The 20,763-nt window shown below is 43.3% G+C and overlaps 1 protein-coding gene and 1 pseudogene across 1 annotated transcript; both read left to right on the top strand.

The window, feature by feature from the left end:
* Positions 1–2,235: 2,235 nt before the first annotated feature.
* LOC117795387 lies at positions 2,236–3,173 on the top strand (annotated as a pseudogene).
* A 14,374-nt stretch (positions 3,174–17,547) lies between these two features.
* Positions 17,548–18,875, top strand: LOC100468864 (keratin-associated protein 4-6). The gene has a single exon (XM_019805660.2). It carries the CDS (start codon positions 17,579–17,581, stop codon positions 18,353–18,355), a length of 777 nt encoding a protein of 258 aa, XP_019661219.2. The 5' UTR covers positions 17,548–17,578; the 3' UTR covers positions 18,356–18,875.
* The last annotated feature ends 1,888 nt before the right edge of the window (positions 18,876–20,763 follow it).

Here is a 20,763-nt window from a genome sequence, read left to right as displayed (position 1 = left end):
CTATGGATTACTCTCATTAACCTCACTCCATGTGCTTTGCCACAAGTTCTAGAAGAACCTACAAGAGGGGAGTTAGTGGGTGGCTCCTCACCTCCTTTAGCTGACTTGCCTGGGGCACTGACCTCCATCCCCATCCCTCAGAGCCCTGAGCCCGTCCCTCCTCTGTCCTCTTCAGGCTACACTACTTGCTCATCAGCGGTTGATGCTGCCCATGGGAATACCAAGAATGCCCCTGAAGATCACCTCAATGCTAAACATCTTCCTGACGGCTCCCATAGCTCCCTTCCTTGCTTGATGATTTCCTGGCACTAGAAACCCAAAGGCATAAGGTGACAGCCAGAGTTTTCATGCCAATCAGAATTTTACCACGTCCCCCTCCAGCTAGCTGTCCACTCTCAGAGCCACGAACCCTAGATGCACACAGCCCACAATTATGATAGAAGGAGGCACAAATTCCCCCAAATGGATCACCGGGATGAAGATAATGAGGAAACTTCTCCTTTCACTCTAACATCTAAAACAGGCTATTCAACAGGGGCCATCAAAGATTTTGGATCCCCTGCATTCCGCTCAATTCAGATCCCATGTCCAACAGCCTGCCAACANGCATAGGAGTATTCCAGCTTGTCCTGGTTCAAGGGCTATAGATTCTTGGACAACGACCAAGGATATTCGATGATATACACTTGCCGAGATCCTTCATCCAAGAAGACTGGTCTCTCCAACGACGGGTTAACGGATCTGAGAATAGCCTGAGGTCTACAAACTGTGTCAAGGATCATGACCTTCCACAGGGGTCAATGACCTCAGCCTTTGTTCTTATATTTGTAAGCTCTTTTAAATACACACGTGGCAGGCGGGGNTTTTAAATACACACATGGCAGGCGGGGGTGCGCGTGTGCCCGAGCACACACACGCACAAAGCTGCACCCTATTTAGCTGCCCTTATCTTCATTCATCTTTTTATATACTTACTTACTTATCTCCTTATTTATTTTGGGAGGGGTGAGAGAGAGATAGAGAGAGACTGAGCACAGGCGGGGTGAGGGGCTGAGGCAGAAGCACATCCCCACTGAGTAGGGAGCCCAGTGCAGAGCTCGATCCTAGAATGCTGGGACCATGCCTTGACACAAAGGCAGACACTGAACCAACTGAGCCACCCAGGCAGCCCCCGCCCCCTGCCTGCATATATCCTATTAGGAGGGACACCATGCTCTATTATCCATATTGTTAGGTCCCTGAGGGTTACACATCATTCTGCCCCTTTGTCATTCCAATCTTGTTGGCCATCACATAATTACACCCACATTGCTTCCTAGACTTAAATGCTGCCACCTGGACTCTACCATTCAGATTATTATCATCCCCATTATTCCTAGGGAGCATATTCCTGGTCCCAGCAATCCCAACACAGCCACTGACTTTAGAGAATAGGCACTACTCTCTCAGTGACCCTGCTGGCACTGGGATTTGATGATTCCTTAATATCGGAGTAAACANCAAACAGAGTGCCCCAGATCTCACATTTCAAACTCATCCCCCCACCAAAAAACAAACAAACAAACAGACAGACAAACAAACAAACAAACAAAAAAACACGTGCTATAGATTTCCCAGCTCTGGAGATAAATTCTGAGGAGAGGCACCTTCTGATTATTCATCATATCCTTTTTGCTCTGTTGAAGAGTATTTTCAATTAAGAATGACATAAGAATACAAATGAGGCTAAGTTTTTCGGACTGTAAAGACCATCCAGAGAAATGCAACAGAAAAATATGTGACGGCAAAGTTAACAGCTAATGAGCTACGACTCAGGGCAGTGACAGGAACCGTACAGATAATGGCCTGCCACGGTTTTAGGGTAGACTACGTGATCCCAAAGGTAGAAACGCCCAGGAAAACCCATGCCAGTGGCAGGGATCAACAACATCACACACACATAGACAGCTGTCCCCTTCCTCATTGCTCAACAATGACCCGTAATATAGGGCCTTTTCCTCTTGTCTTGTGCCACTTCTCACATGCCACACGATGCACGTGGGATTTCCTCCCCGCTGATCACCAAAAGATATGCATGACCAGAGATGTGTCGGCCCGGATCCCAATCTGCTAGGGGATCCAGGAGGGGAGAAGAAGAAAGGTAATTGCAAAGGCCACCTATCACATAACAGCCCTCTGTGGCGGAAGAAGAGGAGACGGCGGTCCAGAAGATGCCAGTGGGTGTGAGTCAGGAGGAAAAAGGAGGCCACATAGAATTGATCGCATCTAGAAAAGAAAATTTCTTTCCCATGAGTTTAAACCATTACATAGACAAACACTGTTCTGTACCTGATAATTACTTAAATGTTAGGTAAACAACAACAAGGAAGACGTGTTGACAGACCACCCTGTTCGGGCTTTATATAGAGGCCATGGCACAAGGAGACTTCCACACTCAAGACCTTCACTTTCCTGCAAACCCACCCAGAACCTCCACCCTCTGACACCATGGTCAACTCCTGTTGTGGCTCCGTCTGCTCTGACCANACTCCATCTGCTCTGACCAGGGCTGTGGCCAGGAGACCTGCTGCCGCCCCACCTGCTGCCAGACCACCTGCTGCAGGACCACCTGCTGCCACCCCAGCTGCTGTGTGTCCAGCTGCTGCCGCCCCTCCTGCGGTGGCTCCAGCTGCTGTGGCTCCAGCTGCTGCCGCCCCTCCTGCTGCATCTCCAGCTGCTGCCGCCCCTCCTGCGGTGGCTCCAGCTGCTGCAGGCCCAGCTGTTGCATCTCTAGCTGCTGCCGCCCCACCTGCTGCCAGACCACCTGCTGCAGGACCACCTGCTGCCGCCCCAGCTGCTGTGTGTCCAGCTGCTGCCACCCCTCCTGCAGTGGCTCCAGCTGCTGTGGCTCCTGTTGCTGCCAGCCCTCCTGCTGCTGCCCCTCCTGCTGCCTGCGCCCAGTCTGTGGCCGGGTATCCTGCCACACCACCTGCTATAGCCCCACCTGTGTCATCTCCACCTGCCCCCGCCCCATGTGCTGTGCCTCCTCTTGCTGTTGAGTCTCTCTGTCTATAATCTTTGCGACGTATGGATGTCTTCACAAGCCACATAAAATACATTAGGGCCAGCCACTGACTGCGAAACGGACTCTTAGCTGCCAACTCTTCATTTTCCGATTGGCATTCATAGGTGGCACTCAGTTCTATGAAATGACAGATAAAAACAACTGTCAAATGACCTTTTTAAACATTTGTTTATATATTTGACAGAGAAAGTGCGAGAGCCAGCGAGAGAGAGAATACAAGCAGGGAGAGTGGGAGAGGAAGAAGCAGGCTCCAAGCGGAGGAGCCTGATACAGGGTCGATCCCAGAACGCCAGGATCACACCCTGAGCTGAAGGCAGAGGCTTAACGACTGAGCTACCCAGGTGCCCCCGTCAAATGATTTTTAACCCAGGTCCAAACGCATATATTTTTAGGCCAGCAATATCTTCATCCTATGTATACACTATGACGATCTTAGGGGACATTGTTTTCATACGTTAATAAACAGCCATTTCTCCTGATATTAAAATCTCCCAATTTATTAATGATTTCACATGTGCATGTGTGTGTGCATGTGTGTATGTGTGTGTGCCTTTACCTATCACCTCACACCAAAGGCCAGCTTACTTCAAATGCAGGAAAACATGTTCAAGACCAGTTACTTACAGTGGAACCAAGACTCCACTAGGCATTCGTTCTATGACATGGACAAAAACTGTTTAACCTCTCCAAGGCTCACTTTGCTTTCTCTGAGAAATGGGGACAACACACTACGTTCCTCAAAGGTTCAAAGACATAATCCATGTAATACAGTTAGCACAGGGTGGGGCACGTAATGTATGCTCTCAATAAATATCTTTTTTTGTTATTTTTCTTGAAACACTACCTTGGACTGGATTACTATCTTAGCATAGTATTGACTTTGATAAACAGCAGAGGATGTTTTCATAGTTTTCATAATTGTTTCACTGTCCTCTATAACTCAAAATTAATAAGTTTTAGTATATGTCTCAAATTTCCTTTTAACAACACTAGTGAGTTGAACATCATAAAGTCATCTGAATTTCACTTAACTATATTCCTACTTCCAGTATGTTCCATTATTGGTTGTGCAAATACCGGGTGTTTTACCTAGCTCAAGTATTTTCTCCTCCCTCCTTCCCTCCTCTTCCTTCCTTCCTCCTTTCCTTTCTAAGCACAAAAACTCTCTTTTAGAATACTAAGTATACCTTCTAAATCCAGATTTCTGGAAATCTATGAGGTCCATGGCAACTTTTCCATAAAAATTTTAAAACTTTTCACTAATAGATGCTCAAAATTTTAGTATTTCTAGACCAAAATACTCCATTATTTTTTCAGTCTCATGAAAATTCTCATGTTACTGAAGTTTCTCATCTTGTAGACGATTTTTTTTTCACTTTGGGCTTTTATCACCTTGCCTGGTTTTACTTAAGAGATATTCATAGGATATTTCTGTGAGACTCAGTTTTCTCAGCATCCAGACTCAGGGAAGAATTATCTTCCTTAGCTGAGAATATGTCACACTATATATATAATACCATGTTTATAAAAATATAAGGGTCTATGCATTTTGGTTCATAATCTGAAGTACAGTAAAAACATCTTAAATTCAAGTTGTGCATACATCAGTTTTATCTATTAGCTGTGTTATATTTCCCCAAAATTTAACAAGTGTAATTAAGGGTTGTTATTTCTAAAATTAAAAAAAATTTATAAGGTATAAGAGACAAACCAGATAGGAGTTGATATAAAATGGGGTTTACCCCAACACAGGCTGGATACTATATTCTTAGCATATCACAGAAATGCCTGGTAGACATTTTCAGCTTGACCTTTTCAACTTACTCTGAAATGTTCTATAGAATACAGCCCTGTCTATTCACACACTAGAATTAATCATTCATCCTCCCATATGTTCCTCTTTGATAAGTACTAATTATAGGATGCAGGCTCTCATTTTAATGTTATGCTTTATTAGCTAGAGCTGAATCAAAGAATGTAGGTTTTATACTGCTTTTTTCAGTATTGAAGTACATGAGGCTTATAATTTCCTGTTTTTATAACAAGAACTGGGTCACAGCAGGAACAAGATCACACTCTTAATCTGTGTAACAAAAGGACTATTTACGAAAGTGTGGACAGAGCTTAGGGAAAGCAACAAGGAATAACTCAATACCCAGGGCTTGCAATAGCAAGGAGCAGTTACCCTATGCCTGAAGACCTATGCAAGGATTCGGGTAAAGTCGTCAAAGGGCAGCATGCCAAACTTCTTAGGATTACTATATACAGGCACCCAATGTACAGTAATTTCCATCAGAGAGAGTTACTGTGCTCTGAAAGATCAAAAAGTGATACCAGAGATACTGTGGCAGAGAAAACCAAGGTAGAAACAGTTATGAATGGGAAAGTGGGGCTGTAGTCCCATTGACTTTACCCAAACACACATTTTAAGTGAACAGAGCATGGAGTAAGTCTGCCCCTCATCCAGTTTTATTTGGCCGTGTTAAATACGCACCACTGGAATTGTTCAAGCCTCCTCAGTAGTAAACTCTAAGCAATATTGAATTACAGAAGAGCAACAAGAAATGACTATTCTGATGAAGGAGATAGCTGAAGGGAGCCTTATAATCCCCACAAACCCTTTTAATAGTCCTATCTGGCCAGTGTAAGAGAAGACAGTTCCTGGAGGTTAACATCAGACTCCTGGTGATTAAACAGCTCTTTCCTCTGGTTGCTTCAGTTGTAACTAATATATCAGAACTTTATAGGAGGCACAACAAGCCTAGCCAGACTGGTACGCCATCCCAGACTTGCCTACTGCATTCTCTTCCATGCCAGTTTCAGGTTCTGCCAGGTGCAATTTACATCCTCATGGCAGGGAGCCAAGTATAGATTTATATGTTTGGCTACATGGATGTTTGAGTTCACTAGCATACTGCCATAATTTAGTGAGGCTGGCTTGGACTTGATAACCATTAAGAGCAAATTAATACTATACATTGATAATTGTGGAATTCATGAGTGAAAAAATCATCAATGAATTTGAAAAAGCAAGTCCAGAAACAGACTCAAATACATAAGGAAATGAAAAGGTGGCATCTTAAATCAGTAGGGGGAAAATATACTTTTTAGTAAGTGGTGTTAGGTTATGATTCATATCAGATTTAAAAACATTTAAATCTCACATCTTGTAATCCTCATGGATTAAATATTTGAAAATATAAAACATGAAACTTTAAAGAGAAGAAATTATGAAACAGTGTTTAGGCAAAATCACAACTGGAAAGGTCTTTCAAAGTATGACACCAACCCATAAGTCATAAAAGAAAAAGAACTAATAAATCTGACCATATCAAAAGTAAACATCTGCATGGCAAAAACCACATAAGCAATGTCAAAGAAGAAAGACAAACTAGGAAAAATATTTGAAATTCATATTACATAAAAAGGCTGATTTTTAGCCTTTTATGCTTTATATAAAGAGCTCCTACAAAAATCAATGTATAAAGGTTAAACACAGTAGAAAAACATAAAAACAGAAATTATAGACAATATAGAAAATTTTCTATAATTTTTTCTTATAGAAAAGGAAATACTAGGGGGAGGAGTAGGGGACCCCTTTTTCAGCCAGTCCCCTGAGTTGAGCTGGATAGGTACCAGACCAGCAGGAACATCCATGGAATCAGCCTGAGACGCAGGAAGATACATCTGGATCTCTACAAATGAACATCTCCAGCACTGAGTATCGAGGTACGAAGAGGGGAGCTGTGAAACCGCGCACAGATATCGGAAGCTAAACAGAAGGGGGAGGGAGCCGCCGTGTCAGGGCGCCGGGAAGGGGTAGCCACCTACACGGGGGAGCGGACGGACCGCAGACCCACACGCTAGAGACAGCAGACTGAGACCATGAGCCAGGGGTGCACGCGCTACCAAGCATCTCACGGAGCACCGGAGCTCCGGTGTGCTCACTGGATCCAGGCTGAGACCGGAAGCTCTGGGAGTGTGCCTGGGGCGGCTGGCGGCTGGTGGGCCACCTGCACCGGGAACGGGCAGACCACGGACCCGCACCCTCGAAACAGCAGATTGAGACCGTGAGCCGGGAGCACGCGCCACCAAGCATCTCACGGAGCACCGGAGCTCCGGTGTGCTCACTGGATCCAGGCTGAGACCGGGAGCTCCAAGAGCCCNACCGCAGACCCACACGCTAGAGACAGCAGACTGAGACCATGAGCCAGGGGTGCACGCGCTACCAAGCATCTCACGGAGCACCGGAGCTCTGGTGTGCTCACTGGATCCAGGCTGAGACCGGAAGCTCCGGGAGTGTGCCTGGGGCGGCTGGCGGCTGGTGGGCCACCTGCACCGGGAACGGGCAGACCACGGACCCGCACCCTCAAAACAGCAGATTGAGACCGTGAGCCGGGAGCACGCGCCACCAAGCATCTCACGGAGCACCGGAGCTCCGGTGTGCTCACTGGATCCAGGCTGAGACCGGGAGCTCCAAGAGCCCACGCAGGCGGCTGGCGACTGGCGGCTGGTGGGGTTGGAAACACAAAGGACAGAGACGCACCAGCCCTGGAAGTGAGGGCTGGGACGCCGGGTGTGGGGCACTGCAGGGTTGAGCAGCACCAACAGAAACAGAGTTAAAGTGGCCAGAACATCAGTGGAGAACGGTCCACGATCCTTCTTTTCTAAGACAGAGGCTGAATTTCAGCCGCTGCTGCTCTGACTCTCAGAAAAGGCACAGAAAACCGCCAGGGAAAGCTGCCAGAGAACAAAAGCCCGGAAATACTGGCTCACAGGGTGCCCATCCCCATCCCCCATCGCAGGGGACACGGAGACTCTGCCCAAACAGGGTTTCCTGAGTACCAGCGTGGCAGGCCCCTCCCCCAGAAGGCAGGCTGAAAAATCAAGAAGCCCACAACCCGGAGCACCTGTCTTCGGATTAGGGAGTGATCACAGCATTCCGGAAAGGAGTCCCTCAGTGGGCTTCTCCGCTGGGAGCCTGCTTCTTCCTCTCTCACTCCCCTGCTTGGGTTCCCTTTCTTGCTGTCTGTCTCTCTCTCTCAAATAAATAAATAAAATCTTTAAGGGAGAATCCCACATCCCTAAGATCTCTATAAAACAAGGGCGCACGGCCTGGGTCCCAGTCAATAACTTGGGCTGTGGACAACCCCGCAATCTCTCCTCATCAGAATGACGAGAAGGAGAAGTCCCCCCCAGCAAAGAAAAGATAATGAGTCTGTGGCCTCTGCCACAGAATTAATACATATGGATGTATCCCAATTATCAGAAATGGAATTCAGAGCAACAATGGTCAAGATGATGAGTAGACTTGAAAAAAGTATTAACGAAAATGTTACTGAGAATATAGAATCCCTAAGGGCAGAAATGAGAGCGAATCTGACAGAAATTAAAAACTCAGTGGGCCAAATACAGTCAAAACTAGAGGCTCTGACGGCCAGGGTCACCGAGGCAGAGGAACGCGTTAGCGAATTGGAGGATGGGTTAGTAGAAGAAAAAACGAAAATAGAAGCTGGTCTTAAAAAAATCCACGCCCACAAATGTAGATTACGAGAGATTACTGACTCAATAAAACGATCCAATGTCAGAATCATCGGCATCCCTGAGGGGGTGGAGAAAAACAGAGGTCTAGAAGAGATATTTGAACAAATTGTAGCTGAAAACTTCCCTAATCTAGCAAGGGAAACAAGCATTCGTGTCCAAGAGGCAGAGAGGACCCCATCCAAGCTCAACCAGGACAAACCTACGCCACGGCATGTCATAGTGCAATTCGCAAATATTAGATCCAAGGATACAGTATTGAAAGCGGCCAGGGCAAAGAAATTTCTCACGTACCAAGGCAAAGGTATCAGGATTACGTCAGACCTGTCTACAGAGACCTGGAATGAGAGAAAGGCTTGGGGGGGCATTTTTAAAGCTCTTTCAGAGAAAAACATGCAGCCAAGGATCCTTTATCCAGCAAAGCTGTCATTCAGAATTGATGGAGAAATAAAGACGTTCCAAAATCGCCAATCATTAACCAATTTCGTAACCACGAAACCAGCCCTACAGGAGATATTAAGGGGGGCTCTATAAAGGTAAAAAGGCCCCAAGAGTGATACAGAGCAGCAAGTCACAACCGATACAAAGACTTTAAAGAGAAATGGCATCATTAAAATCATATCTGTCAATAATCTCTATCAATCTAAATGGCTTAAACTCTCCCATAAAACGCCACAGGGTTGCAGATTGGATAAAAAGACATGACCCATCCATTTGCTGTCTACAAGAGACTCATTTTGAACCCAAAGATGCATTCAGACTTAGAGTAAGGGGATGGAGTACCATCTTCCACGCAAATGGACCTCAAAAGAAAGCTGGAGTAGCAATTCTCATATCAGATAGACTGGATTTTAAACTAGAGGCCATAGAGAGAGATACAGAAGGGCACTATATTATTCTTAAAGGAAGTATTCAACAAGTGGATATGACAATTATTAATATATATGCCCCCAACAGGGGAGCAGCAAGATACACAAGCCAACTCTTAACCAAAATAAAGAGACATATAGATAAGAACACAGTAATAGTAGGGGACCTCAACACCCCACTATCAGAAATAGACAGAACACCCTGGCAAAAACTAAGCAAAGAATCAAAGGCTTTGAATGCCATACTCGACGAGTTGGACCTCATAGATATATATAGAACACTACACCCCAGAACCAAAGAATACTCATTCTATTCAAATGCCCATGGAACATTCTCAAGAATAGATCATGCTCTGGGACACAAAACAGGTCTCAGCCAATACCAAAAGATTGAAATTATCCCCTGCATATTCTCAGACCACAACGCTCTGAAATTGGAACTCAACCACAAGGAAAAACCTGGAAGAAACTCAAACACTTGGAGGCTAAGAACCATCCTGCTCAAGAATGACTCGATAAACCAGGAAATCAAAAAACAAATTAAACAATTTATGGAGACCAACGAGAATGAATACACAACGGTCCAAAACCTATGGGATACTGCAAAGGCAGTCCTAAGGGGGAAATACATAGCCATCCAAGCCTCACTCAAAAGAATAGAAAAATCTAAAATGCAGTTTCTATATTCTCACCTCAAGAAACTGGAACAGCAACAGAGGGACAGGCCTAACCCACTGACAAGGAAGGAGTTGACCAAGATTAGAGCAGAAATCAATGAATTAGAAACCAGAAGCACAGTAGAGCAGATCAACAGGACTAGAAGCTGGTTCTTTGAGAGAATCCATAAAATTGATAGACCACTGGCAAAACTTGTCCAAAAACAAAGAGAAAGGACTGAGATTATTAAAATTATGACTGAAAAGGGAGAGGTCACGACCAGCACCATTGAAATTGCAAGGATTATTAGAAACTTTTATCAACAGCTATATGCCAAAAAACTAAACAATCTGGAAGAGATGGAGGCCTTCCTGGAAACCTATAAACTACCAAGACTGAAACAGGAAGAAATAGATTTCTTAAATAGGCCAATTAACTATGAAGAAATTGAGTCAGTGATAAACAACCTTCCAAATAATAAAACTCCAGGCCCAGACGGTTTTCCTGGGGAATTCTACCAAACATTCAAAGAAGAAATAATACCTATTCTCCTAAAGCTATTTCAAAAAATAGAAACAGAAGGAAAGCTACCAAACTCATTCTATGAGGCTAATATTACCTTGATCCCCAAACCAGGCAAAGACCCCCTCAAAAAGGAGAATTACAGACCGATTTCTCTAATGAATATGGATGCCAAAATCCTCAACAAGATCCTTGCTAATAGAATCCAACAGTACATTAAAAGGATTATCCATCATGACCAAGTGGGATTCATACCTGGGATGCAAGCATGGTTCAACACTCGCAAATCAATCAATGTGATACATCATATCAACAAGAAAAGACTCAAGAACCATATGATCCTCTCAATTGATGCAGAAAAAGCATTTGACAAAATACAGCATCCTTTCCTGATTAAAACCCTTCAGAGTGTAGGAATAGAGGGTACATTTCTCAATCTCATAAAAGCCATCTATGAAAAGCCTACTGCAAGCATTATTCTCAATGGGGAAAAGCTGGAAGCCTTTCCCTTAAGATCAGGAACACGACAAGGATGCCCACTCTCGCCACTATTATTCAACATAGTACTAGAAGTCCTTGCAACAGCAATCAGAAGACAAAAAGGGATCAAAGGTATCCAAATCGGCAAAGAAGAAGTCAAACTGTCTCTCTTTGCAGATGACATGATACTCTATATGGAAAACCCAAAGGAATCCACTCCCAAACTATTAGAAGTTATAGAACAATTCAGTAAGGTGGCAGGATACAAAATCAATGCCCAGAAATCAGTTGCATTTCTATACACGAATAACGAGACTGAAGAAAGAGAAATTAGGGAATCCATCCCATTTACAATAACACCAAAAACCATACGTTACCTTGGAATTAACTTAACCAGAGACGTAAAGGACCTATATCCTAGAAACTATAGATCACTTTTGAAAGATATTGAGGAAGACATAAAAAGATGGAAAAATATTCCATGCTCATGGATTGGAAGAATTAACATAGTTAAAATGTCCATACTACCCAGAGCAATCTACACTTTCAATGCTATCCCGATCAAAATACCGAGGACATTTTTCAAAGAACTGGAACAAATAGTCCTTAAATTTGTATGGAACCAGAAAAGGCCCCGAATCTCCAAGGAACTGTTGAAAAGGAAAAACAAAGCTGGGGGCATCACAATGCCGGATTTCGAGCTGTACTACAAAGCTGTGATCACAAAGACAGCATGGTACTGGCACAAAAACAGACACATCGACCAATGGAACAGAATAGAGAACCCAGAAATGGACCCTCGGCTCTTTGGGCAACTAATCTTTGATAAAGCAGGAAAAAACATCCGGTGGAAAAAAGACAGTCTCTTCAATAAATGGTGCTGGGAAAATTGGACAGCTACATGCAAAAGAATGAAACTTGACCACTCTCTCACACCATACACAAAAATAAACTCCAAATGGATGAAAGACCTCAATGTGAGACAGGAATCCATCAAAATTCTAGAGGAGAACATAGGCAACAACTTCTATGACATCGGCCAGAGCAACCTTTTTCACGACACATCGCCAAAGGCAAGAGAAATAAAAGATAAAATGAACTTATGGGACTTTATCAGGATAAAGAGCTTCTGCACAGCCAAGGAAACAGTCAAAAAAACTAAGAGACAGCCCACGGAATGGGAGAATATATTTGCAAAGGACACCACAGATAAAGGACTGGTATCCAAGATCTACAAAGAACTTCTCAAACTCAATACACGAGAAACAAATAAACAAATCATAAAATGGGCAGAAGATATGAACAGACACTTTTCCAATGAAGACATACAAATGGCTAACAGACACATGAAAAAATGTTCAAAATCATTAGCCATCAGGGAAATTCAAATCAAAACCACACTGAGATACCACCTTACGCCAGTTAGAATGGCAAAGATAGACAAGGCAAGAAACAACAATTGTTGGAGAGGATGTGGAGAAAGGGGATCCCTCCTACATTGTTGGTGGGAATGCAAGTTGGTACAGCCACTCTGGAAAACAGTGTGGAGGTCCCTTAAAAAGTTAAAAATTGAACTACCCTATGACCCAGCCATTGCACTACTGGGTGTTTACCCCAAAGATACAGATATAGTGAAGAGAAGGGCCATATGCACCCCAATGTTCCTAGCAGCATTGTCCACAATAGCTAAATCGTGGAAGGAGCCGAGATGCCCTTCAACAGATGACTGGATTAAGAAGCTGTGGTCCATATATACAATGGAATATTACTCAGCTATCAGAAAGAACGAATTCTCAACATTTGCTGCAACATGGACGGCACTGGAGGAGATAATGCTAAGTGAAATAAGTCAAGCAGAGAAAGACAATTATCATATGATTTCTCTCATCTATGGAACATAAGAACTAGGAGGATCGGTAGGGGAAGAAAGGGATAAAGAAAAGGGGGGTAATCAGAAGGGGGAATGAAACATGAGAGACTATGGACTATGAGAAACAAACTGAAGACTTCAGAGGGGAGGGGGGTGGGGGAATGGGATAGACTGGTGATGGGTAGTAAGGAGGGCACGTATTGCATGGTGCACTGGGTGTTATACGCAACTAATGAAGCATCGAACTTTGCATCGGAATCCGGGGATGTACTGTATTGTGACTAACATAATATAATTTAAAAAAATCATTATAAATAAAAAAAAAAGAAAAGGAAATACTAATTGCCTTAAACATCTGAAGAGCTGCTCAATCTCACTTACAATAAGGGAAATGCAAATTAAAATCACATAGAGAGAGGAGGTGATGGGGGATGGGCTAAATAGGTGATGGGTATTTAGGAGGGCACTTGTGATGAGCACTGGGTGTTATATTAAGTGATGAATCAATAAATTCTATTCCTGAAACCAATATTACACTATATATTAATTAACTAGAATTTAGAGATTTTATTTATTTATTTTTTCGACAGTTATAGAGACAGCCAGCGAGAGAGGGAACACAATCAGGGGGAGTGGGAGAGGAAGAAGCAGGCTCACAGCGGAGGAGCCTGATGTGGGGCTCGATCCCATAACGCCGGGATCACGCCCTGAGCCCAAGGCAGACGCTTAACCGCTGTGCCACCCAGGTGCCCCAATTAACTAGAATTTGAAAAAGAAAAAGAATCACCTAGAGAAACTTTTTCACCCACCTATCATATTGACCCAGATTAATGATAAACAGCTGTCTACATACTTAAATACATATCTCTATATATGTATCTATGTATTTGTGGATCCTGTGTACCATTGCATTAATAAAAATGGGGAAAAACAAAATATTCACACATTGCTCGTAGATGTGTCAATGGGTACAACCTCTGTGGAAGGTGGAGTTGGCATTACCTAACAAATATTTTAAACAAATGTATACTCCTTGATCCAGCTATTCTACAGCTGCAGGAATTTATTCTATAGAAAACACTCACACGCGTGAAATTATGTATGAACAGGCTTATTCACTGCAGCATTGTATATAATCTCAAAAGACTAAAAGCAAACTATCCAACACCAGAAGACTGGTTCAATCAATTATAACACCTGCATAAATCGAATACAATGCTACTGTGAAAGAAAAAGAATGGCAAGGTGGTATATGCACTATCTGAACGCTTCTGGTGAAAAAGCAAAGCAAGAGGACCATGACTGATGTATTACCATTTGTAAAAAGGAAAGAAATGAATAAACATTCTTATTTGTTTCTTAGGTATTAAATATCTTCAGAATGAGCAACAAAAACCTGGAAGCTCTGGCTGCCTTCATGGAGGGAATTTAGGTGACTCTGGGAAGGTGGGAGGAATACATGTGAAAAAATGATATTCAAAATGTTCAAATTAAATTTTAAAGTATAAAAGACGGAAAATACAAAAACGTTTCATCAGAGACTCGTTTTTGCTTTGTTTTTACCTCCACTTCTTCCCTATCCAAGACAATGTAAACAACATTTAAACTATCCCAACACTCCTTCTAAAGGAGACTGTTTTCTTTTCATGTCTTAGCAATGCTGGTCTTGCCAAAGCTCACAGGGATGGAGGGGTGGACGCAGAGCTGCAACCCAAAAGGGAAGGGGATGGGGAAAAGTTTTCCAGCCCCGTGGGGAAAATGACAAGCACCATAGTGGTATCACATCATAATTCAGTTACCACGCTTGAGGCAGCTTTACTGGGTATGCACTTCCCTACTGTCTAAGGGAAGAATCACATAATAAGCAAGCATGTTTGGGGTATAGAGGTAAATTCCAAGGGAACTGTTTAAGTATTACATGCTCTCCTTTATTACAAAATAAATAACATCATCTGGAAGGGACTACAGATTTTAGTTCGAATTATTTAAGAAAAATATACAATGGTCACAGCTAATTCCAAAAAGAAATAGAAAAATACTAAATGAATAGTGACCAACAGGGAGCTCTTAGGCCCATGATAAGGAATTTTAAAAACTCCAGAATACATGTCCATAGATATGTGCTGACAGTGGGGTTTCAAATGACTTTATGGAAGTTGCACGCTTATTTTATATGTTAATAATGCAGAGTGCGTTATTAACCCAGAGCAGCATGCAGGTAACAACAATTTCTTTCCCATCTAACTTTTCAGAGAGGCAGTGTGTATAGTGCTTAAAAATGTGGACTCCAGTGCTGGGTTGGATGGAAACAAATCACTGCTTCCTATTTATTGGTTTTAATTCTCCCTGTGCCTCAGTTTCCTCATCTGTAAAGGGGAGATTATAGTGAAACTTACTGCACTGGGTTGTTGGGACTGGCAAATGTGCTAACTGTGGAAAGCACCGGAACAACTGCATAAGGTGCTGGTGGTTGTGTTAGTGCAGCGTCCAGCAAAGTGCTCAGCGGGCAGCACTCAGAGGCTGGAGAAGGAAGGAAAGAAGGACAGGAATTCCACAATCCATCGTGTTTTCATTTTGCGTAGGCTCCTGAAAAGGGCAGGTATACTCAGTGCGTAATTATGCCAAATATCTCTTCCTTATCTCTAAATGGCTTCAGTTCTTTTTTTAGCACATAAATGCTTTCTGATTTATTTTCCCTTAAAACTTTAAATTATTGGCTTTTAGGAGGAAAGGACATACATTATATACATGGATAGTTATAAAATACATAAAATGGATGGAGTATGTTTTGTAAATTTTATGAAAAACCTTCCTCATACCTCTATGTTCAATTTGGTTCAAGCCTTTGCTGATTCTTTCTTTGAAGTAACACTGTTATGCTCATTACCATCACTTGAGGCTAAGAGCGCACCTCTCACCTTGCTCCACTTCAACCTTTAAACAGCGTCTCTCCCCAGAAAGCCAAGTGTATTTTGGCATTTCTAAAGGCAAATCAAAAAATAAAAGTAAATTATATATGGCATATATCTATTGCATTCCTGCCTAATGGCTCTTAATAAATCCCACCATTTCTCCTGAAATTTAAGGCTACACATTCTAGCAATCTCAATTTATCTCTCACTACTTCTTAAAGTAAACCTTCCAGACATTTCCCTTTCATCATCACAGGCCAGAGTTATGCCCAATCTCAAATCTTGTCCTTTCTCTTGAACAACAAAAGGGCAATGTGTCTTCTTTGATGGCTGAGACAATATCTACACTCATTAAATAGAGATCTCCTTTATCAAAAACCATTCTATTTCAGGCCCTGAGGATACAAAGATGAGTAAAGCATAGTCCTTGCCCTTATCAAGTTTATATCCTAGAGGGAGTCAGATACATAAATGCATTTCTGGTAGAAAATGACATGATGGAACCCATGCATGTACAAAGCACAACGGAAGTGCAATGGAGAAAAGACTTGACTTTGTGTCATGCCAAGGAAGGTACAGGAGGAAGGTGGCATTTTAACTCAATGGGAAAAGATAACTAGGAGAACACTGAGCTCACGAAAGACTTCGCACGAAGAGGGACTATTATGAATGTAACTTGCTCTTTCCTTGAATATTTTTTTCCCTGAATACCTATGGCACTTAAGAATCCCTCTTACTTAGAAGCATAACCAGATGTGGCCTTGATTATAAAACTCTTTATGGATGTAATTATGATGTAAGTTACATGAAAGATCATAAATATCATTTATATTCCTCTTAATGCTTACAAGAAAATCTTAAACATAAATGATACCACAAAAACTGACAAACATTTTCGGTTAGAATATTTGAAAAAATTTTAATAAAAATGGCCATAAAGTATAACCATGGCATTTTCTGACACTTCAAAAGACAGGTCAAAAACTATCAGCCCAATTACTCTAGCCCAGCCCAGAAGACACTTCTGAAGATCAATACTGATCAATCCCAGATGACTGTTTGCTATTTAAAAACCCTGAGTTGCTGCTGTTTCAAAGTATATCAGAATGATGAGAAATAACACAGCTTGGAATGCTGTAGAAATTTCACTAACACAAAGACCACCACAATATACACAGTGAATCATAAGTCTCCTCACTTCTCACACTCAAAAAGAAGCAGCTTACATTCCTTTTTCCTACCAGCATTCCATATATTGAAATATGAATTTTCCACTAGAGATCTTTCTCCATCAGAAGCTCTCCCAAAATGCTAAGGTGAGAAACATAGAAGAGACAGGGACCCAACTGTGTCACATGATACCCAGAGATTAAAGTCTTGTGACACTGCGAACAAAGGAAGAAATAGGAAGTGATTCACATGAGAACCCTGGGGAACTTGAGAAAAGGGAAATAACTATTTTCTATACATTAAGAGTTTTTACTAGAAAAACATAATAATCTAATTTACTAATTGTATTTGTAGTCATATAAACATAAAGAAGGAAATAGTCTTTTCATAACCATAGAAGTCCCTCAGCAGGGTATAAAAGGGGCCATGTGGCAAGGACAGTTCCAAACTCACTCTTTTGGAAACACACCCACAATTTCCACTCTCTGACGCCATGGTTAATTCCTCTTGTGGTTCTGTCTGCTCTGACCAGGGCTGTGGCCACGGCCTCTGCCAGGAGACCTGCTGCTGCCCCTCCAGCTGTGGTTCCNGTGGCTCCAGCTGCTGCAGGCCCAGCTGCTGCATCTCTAGCTGCTGCCGCCCCACCTGCTGCCAGACCACCTGCTGCAGGACCACCTGCTGCCGCCCCAGCTGCTGTGTGTCCAGCTGCTGCCGCCCCTCCTGCGGTGGCTCCAGCTGCTGTGGGTCCAGCTGCTGCAGGCCCAGCTGCTGCATCTCTAGCTGCTGCCGCCCTACCTGCTGCCAGACTACCTGCTGCAGGACCACCTGCTGCCGCCCCAGCTGCTGTGTGTCCAGCTGCTGCCGCCCCTCCTGCGGTGGCTCCAGCTGCTGTGGCTCCAGCTGCTGCAGGCCCAGCTGCTGCATCTCTAGCTGCTGCCGCCCCACCTGCTGCCAGACCACCTGCTGCAGGACCACCTGCTGCCGCCCCAGCTGCTGTGTGTCCAGCTGCTGCCACCCCTCCTGCGGAGGCTCCAGCTGCTGTGGCTCCAGCTGCTGCCGCCCCTCCTGCTGCATCTCTAGCTGCTGCCGCCCCTCCTGCGGTGGTTCCAGCTGCTGTGGCTCCAGCTGCTGCCAGCCCTCCTGCTGCTGCCCCTCCTGCTGCCTGCGCCCAGTCTGTGGCCGGGTCTCCTGCCACACCACCTGCTACCGCCCCACTTGTGTCATCTCCACCTGCCCCCGCCCCGTGTGCTGTGCCTCCTCTTGCTGCTGAGACCTTTCCCTGAACCCAGCCTCTTCCCTTCATTGGGTTCATCACAGCAGCAGACTCTATACACCATATGAATGCCTTAGGGGTGGCCATTCCCAACAACTGTGTGTCCACATCCCAGCCTCAGGCCAAACTCTCACCTTTGTTGACTTTTCCCCCAAGTGGACACAGAGTATGGAATTAGGTAGTATTCATAGCAAGAAATGACTAGAATTGCCCAAATTCTACATGTGACCTTTTGATTTCTGGGTGCGAAGTCACCCTGTTCCAAACACAGAAATTCCTGCAGGGTCCTCAGGGGCACTGCTGTCACAGGGTCAGATCCAAAAGTCTGTATTTCCTTTTACAGGAGGATTTCTGTATCTTTTTGCTGCTTCTGAATAAAGTTCCACCTTCCTGGCCTAAAAATACAATGTTCTTGTGTCTGTTGCTTTGCAGTGATTGTCCTCATTTGCTGGGAAATTAAAGCCAACATGCCACTGAATCAGGCTTCCTAGTCCCTGTTCTTACCTTCAGGAAAATTCCAGCATGGAGTGTGACATTAAAAACCAACCAACCAACTCAGAAATAACAACATACAGAATGTCCAAAAGCACTGAAGAATCAAAGATTTTTATGCAAAAAATTTAGGGGCATAGAGGAGAAGGGTTATATGCCACAGCAAGCCTTTCTTCAATATTTCTGGGATCCTACTTTGCCCTACACTCCTCGTAGATCTCTCATCCCTCTGTTCCTTTCCTCTTTCTTTCTCCCTTCCTTTCCCCACCTCCATTATTCTTCGCTTGTCTGGTTTTCTTAGAAAACCAGGGGGTCTTCCTTACAGTCTATCCATCTCCTGCGTAATCCAATTTATTACCCTTTCAGCTTCTCTAACTTCATCTCCAACCATTAACAACAAAAAAATGATCTTTTAGGAAAATCAATCTCCCTGAGTAGTTGGGGGATAGCAGAAAATGGAAAGTACTTGAATTTTAATATTTCCTTATCTTAACAACATTTCTGGGATGTGTACTTATAGCCATGTTTAGGGGTACTTTGTCAACAAATTTTATGAGGAGTGTGGGACTGACAAGAAACCAATCAATGCACTAGTTTGGTTCTTAGTAAGCCCAGAATACTCCCAAATCCCTATGGACTCCAACCAGTAAAAAAAAAAAAAAAAGTACAAATAAATTTCTGATGAATTCATGCTAGTGAAAGGAGAAACATTTAGCAAACTTTGTACTAAATGCATATTCTGAGAGTTGCAGAGCTAATAAGTAATACAGTGGGACTGACTCATGATTGTGCTTAACTCCATAAATTAATTTAACTTGCCTAGGGACATTATTTCTCAACCCCACTGAAGGCACAGAACTCCTAATAGATCTGAGATGGCAGATGAGAATTAGTTGCACCTTCAGTTGGCTTAAGCATAAAAACTTTTTGTTTTTGAGGGGGAGGGGCTGGCTCTATCAGTACTTTTTCTTTCACAATAAAGAAAAATTTTAAGAAAAAGAATATAATTGGAAGAATTGGAAAGAAAACAATAACAACAACAAAAACACCCTGTAATTATTTGCAGATAATATGATTGTCTTCATGAAAAATTCAGAATTTCACACATACGGAATTGGTATGCATATCACTTATCTACACTTGTGTAACAAGTTATCCCAAAATCTGGCAGCTTATAACAACAAACATTTATTATCTCACATACTTTCTGAGGGTTAGCAATCCAAAAGTGGCAAGTCAGGCTCTCTCCTGAGATTGCCTGCAAGTCTGCTGACCAGGGCTGCATTCGCTTGAGGGCAGAAAAATCCACTTCCAAGCTCACTCACATGGCTGCTGGCAGGAATTTTCAGTTCCTTACCATGTGCGCTGTTCAAGCAACATGCCATCTGGCTCCCCCCAGAGCAAGTAATCTAAGAAGGTGAGAAAAGTAGCAAGAAAACCCAAGATGGAAAGCTTATAATAACCTAATCTTGAGAGGGACATATTCTCGGTACTGCTGTATTCCATTATTTTCCAAATGAATCACCATGTCTAGCTCACACTTGAGGGGAGGGGATCACACTAGGACATGAGTACCAGGAGGCAGGGATCACCAGCAGTCATCTTAGAGGCTACCAACTACAGTATGTAAGAGAGGTGCTTACAAATCTAAAATGGGTTTTAACGCTGCGGGCCTGAAGGTGGTTTCCTGGGCTGTAGGAAGTATCTAAGAGCAGACATCTATGACCTGAGCTATAGGAAAGCTGAAGGAAGAGCAAGGACAGGCACTAGAAAGGAATAGTCAGAGGAAAGGGGAGTAACAGAGCAGAGCGTCCAAAAGAGAGTGGCACAAAAATCAAAGGACAGAATTCCACATGCAGCTATGATGAAGTAGCTGGTACCAGACCAAACTTCCCAATGAGGATGACTGTAAG

The sequence above is a fragment of the Ailuropoda melanoleuca genome, chromosome 13 (genome assembly GCF_002007445.2).
Source record: "Ailuropoda melanoleuca isolate Jingjing chromosome 13, ASM200744v2, whole genome shotgun sequence".
NCBI classification, from domain to species: Eukaryota; Metazoa; Chordata; class Mammalia; order Carnivora; family Ursidae; genus Ailuropoda; species Ailuropoda melanoleuca.
This window is presented reverse-complemented; position numbering and strand designations above follow the sequence as displayed.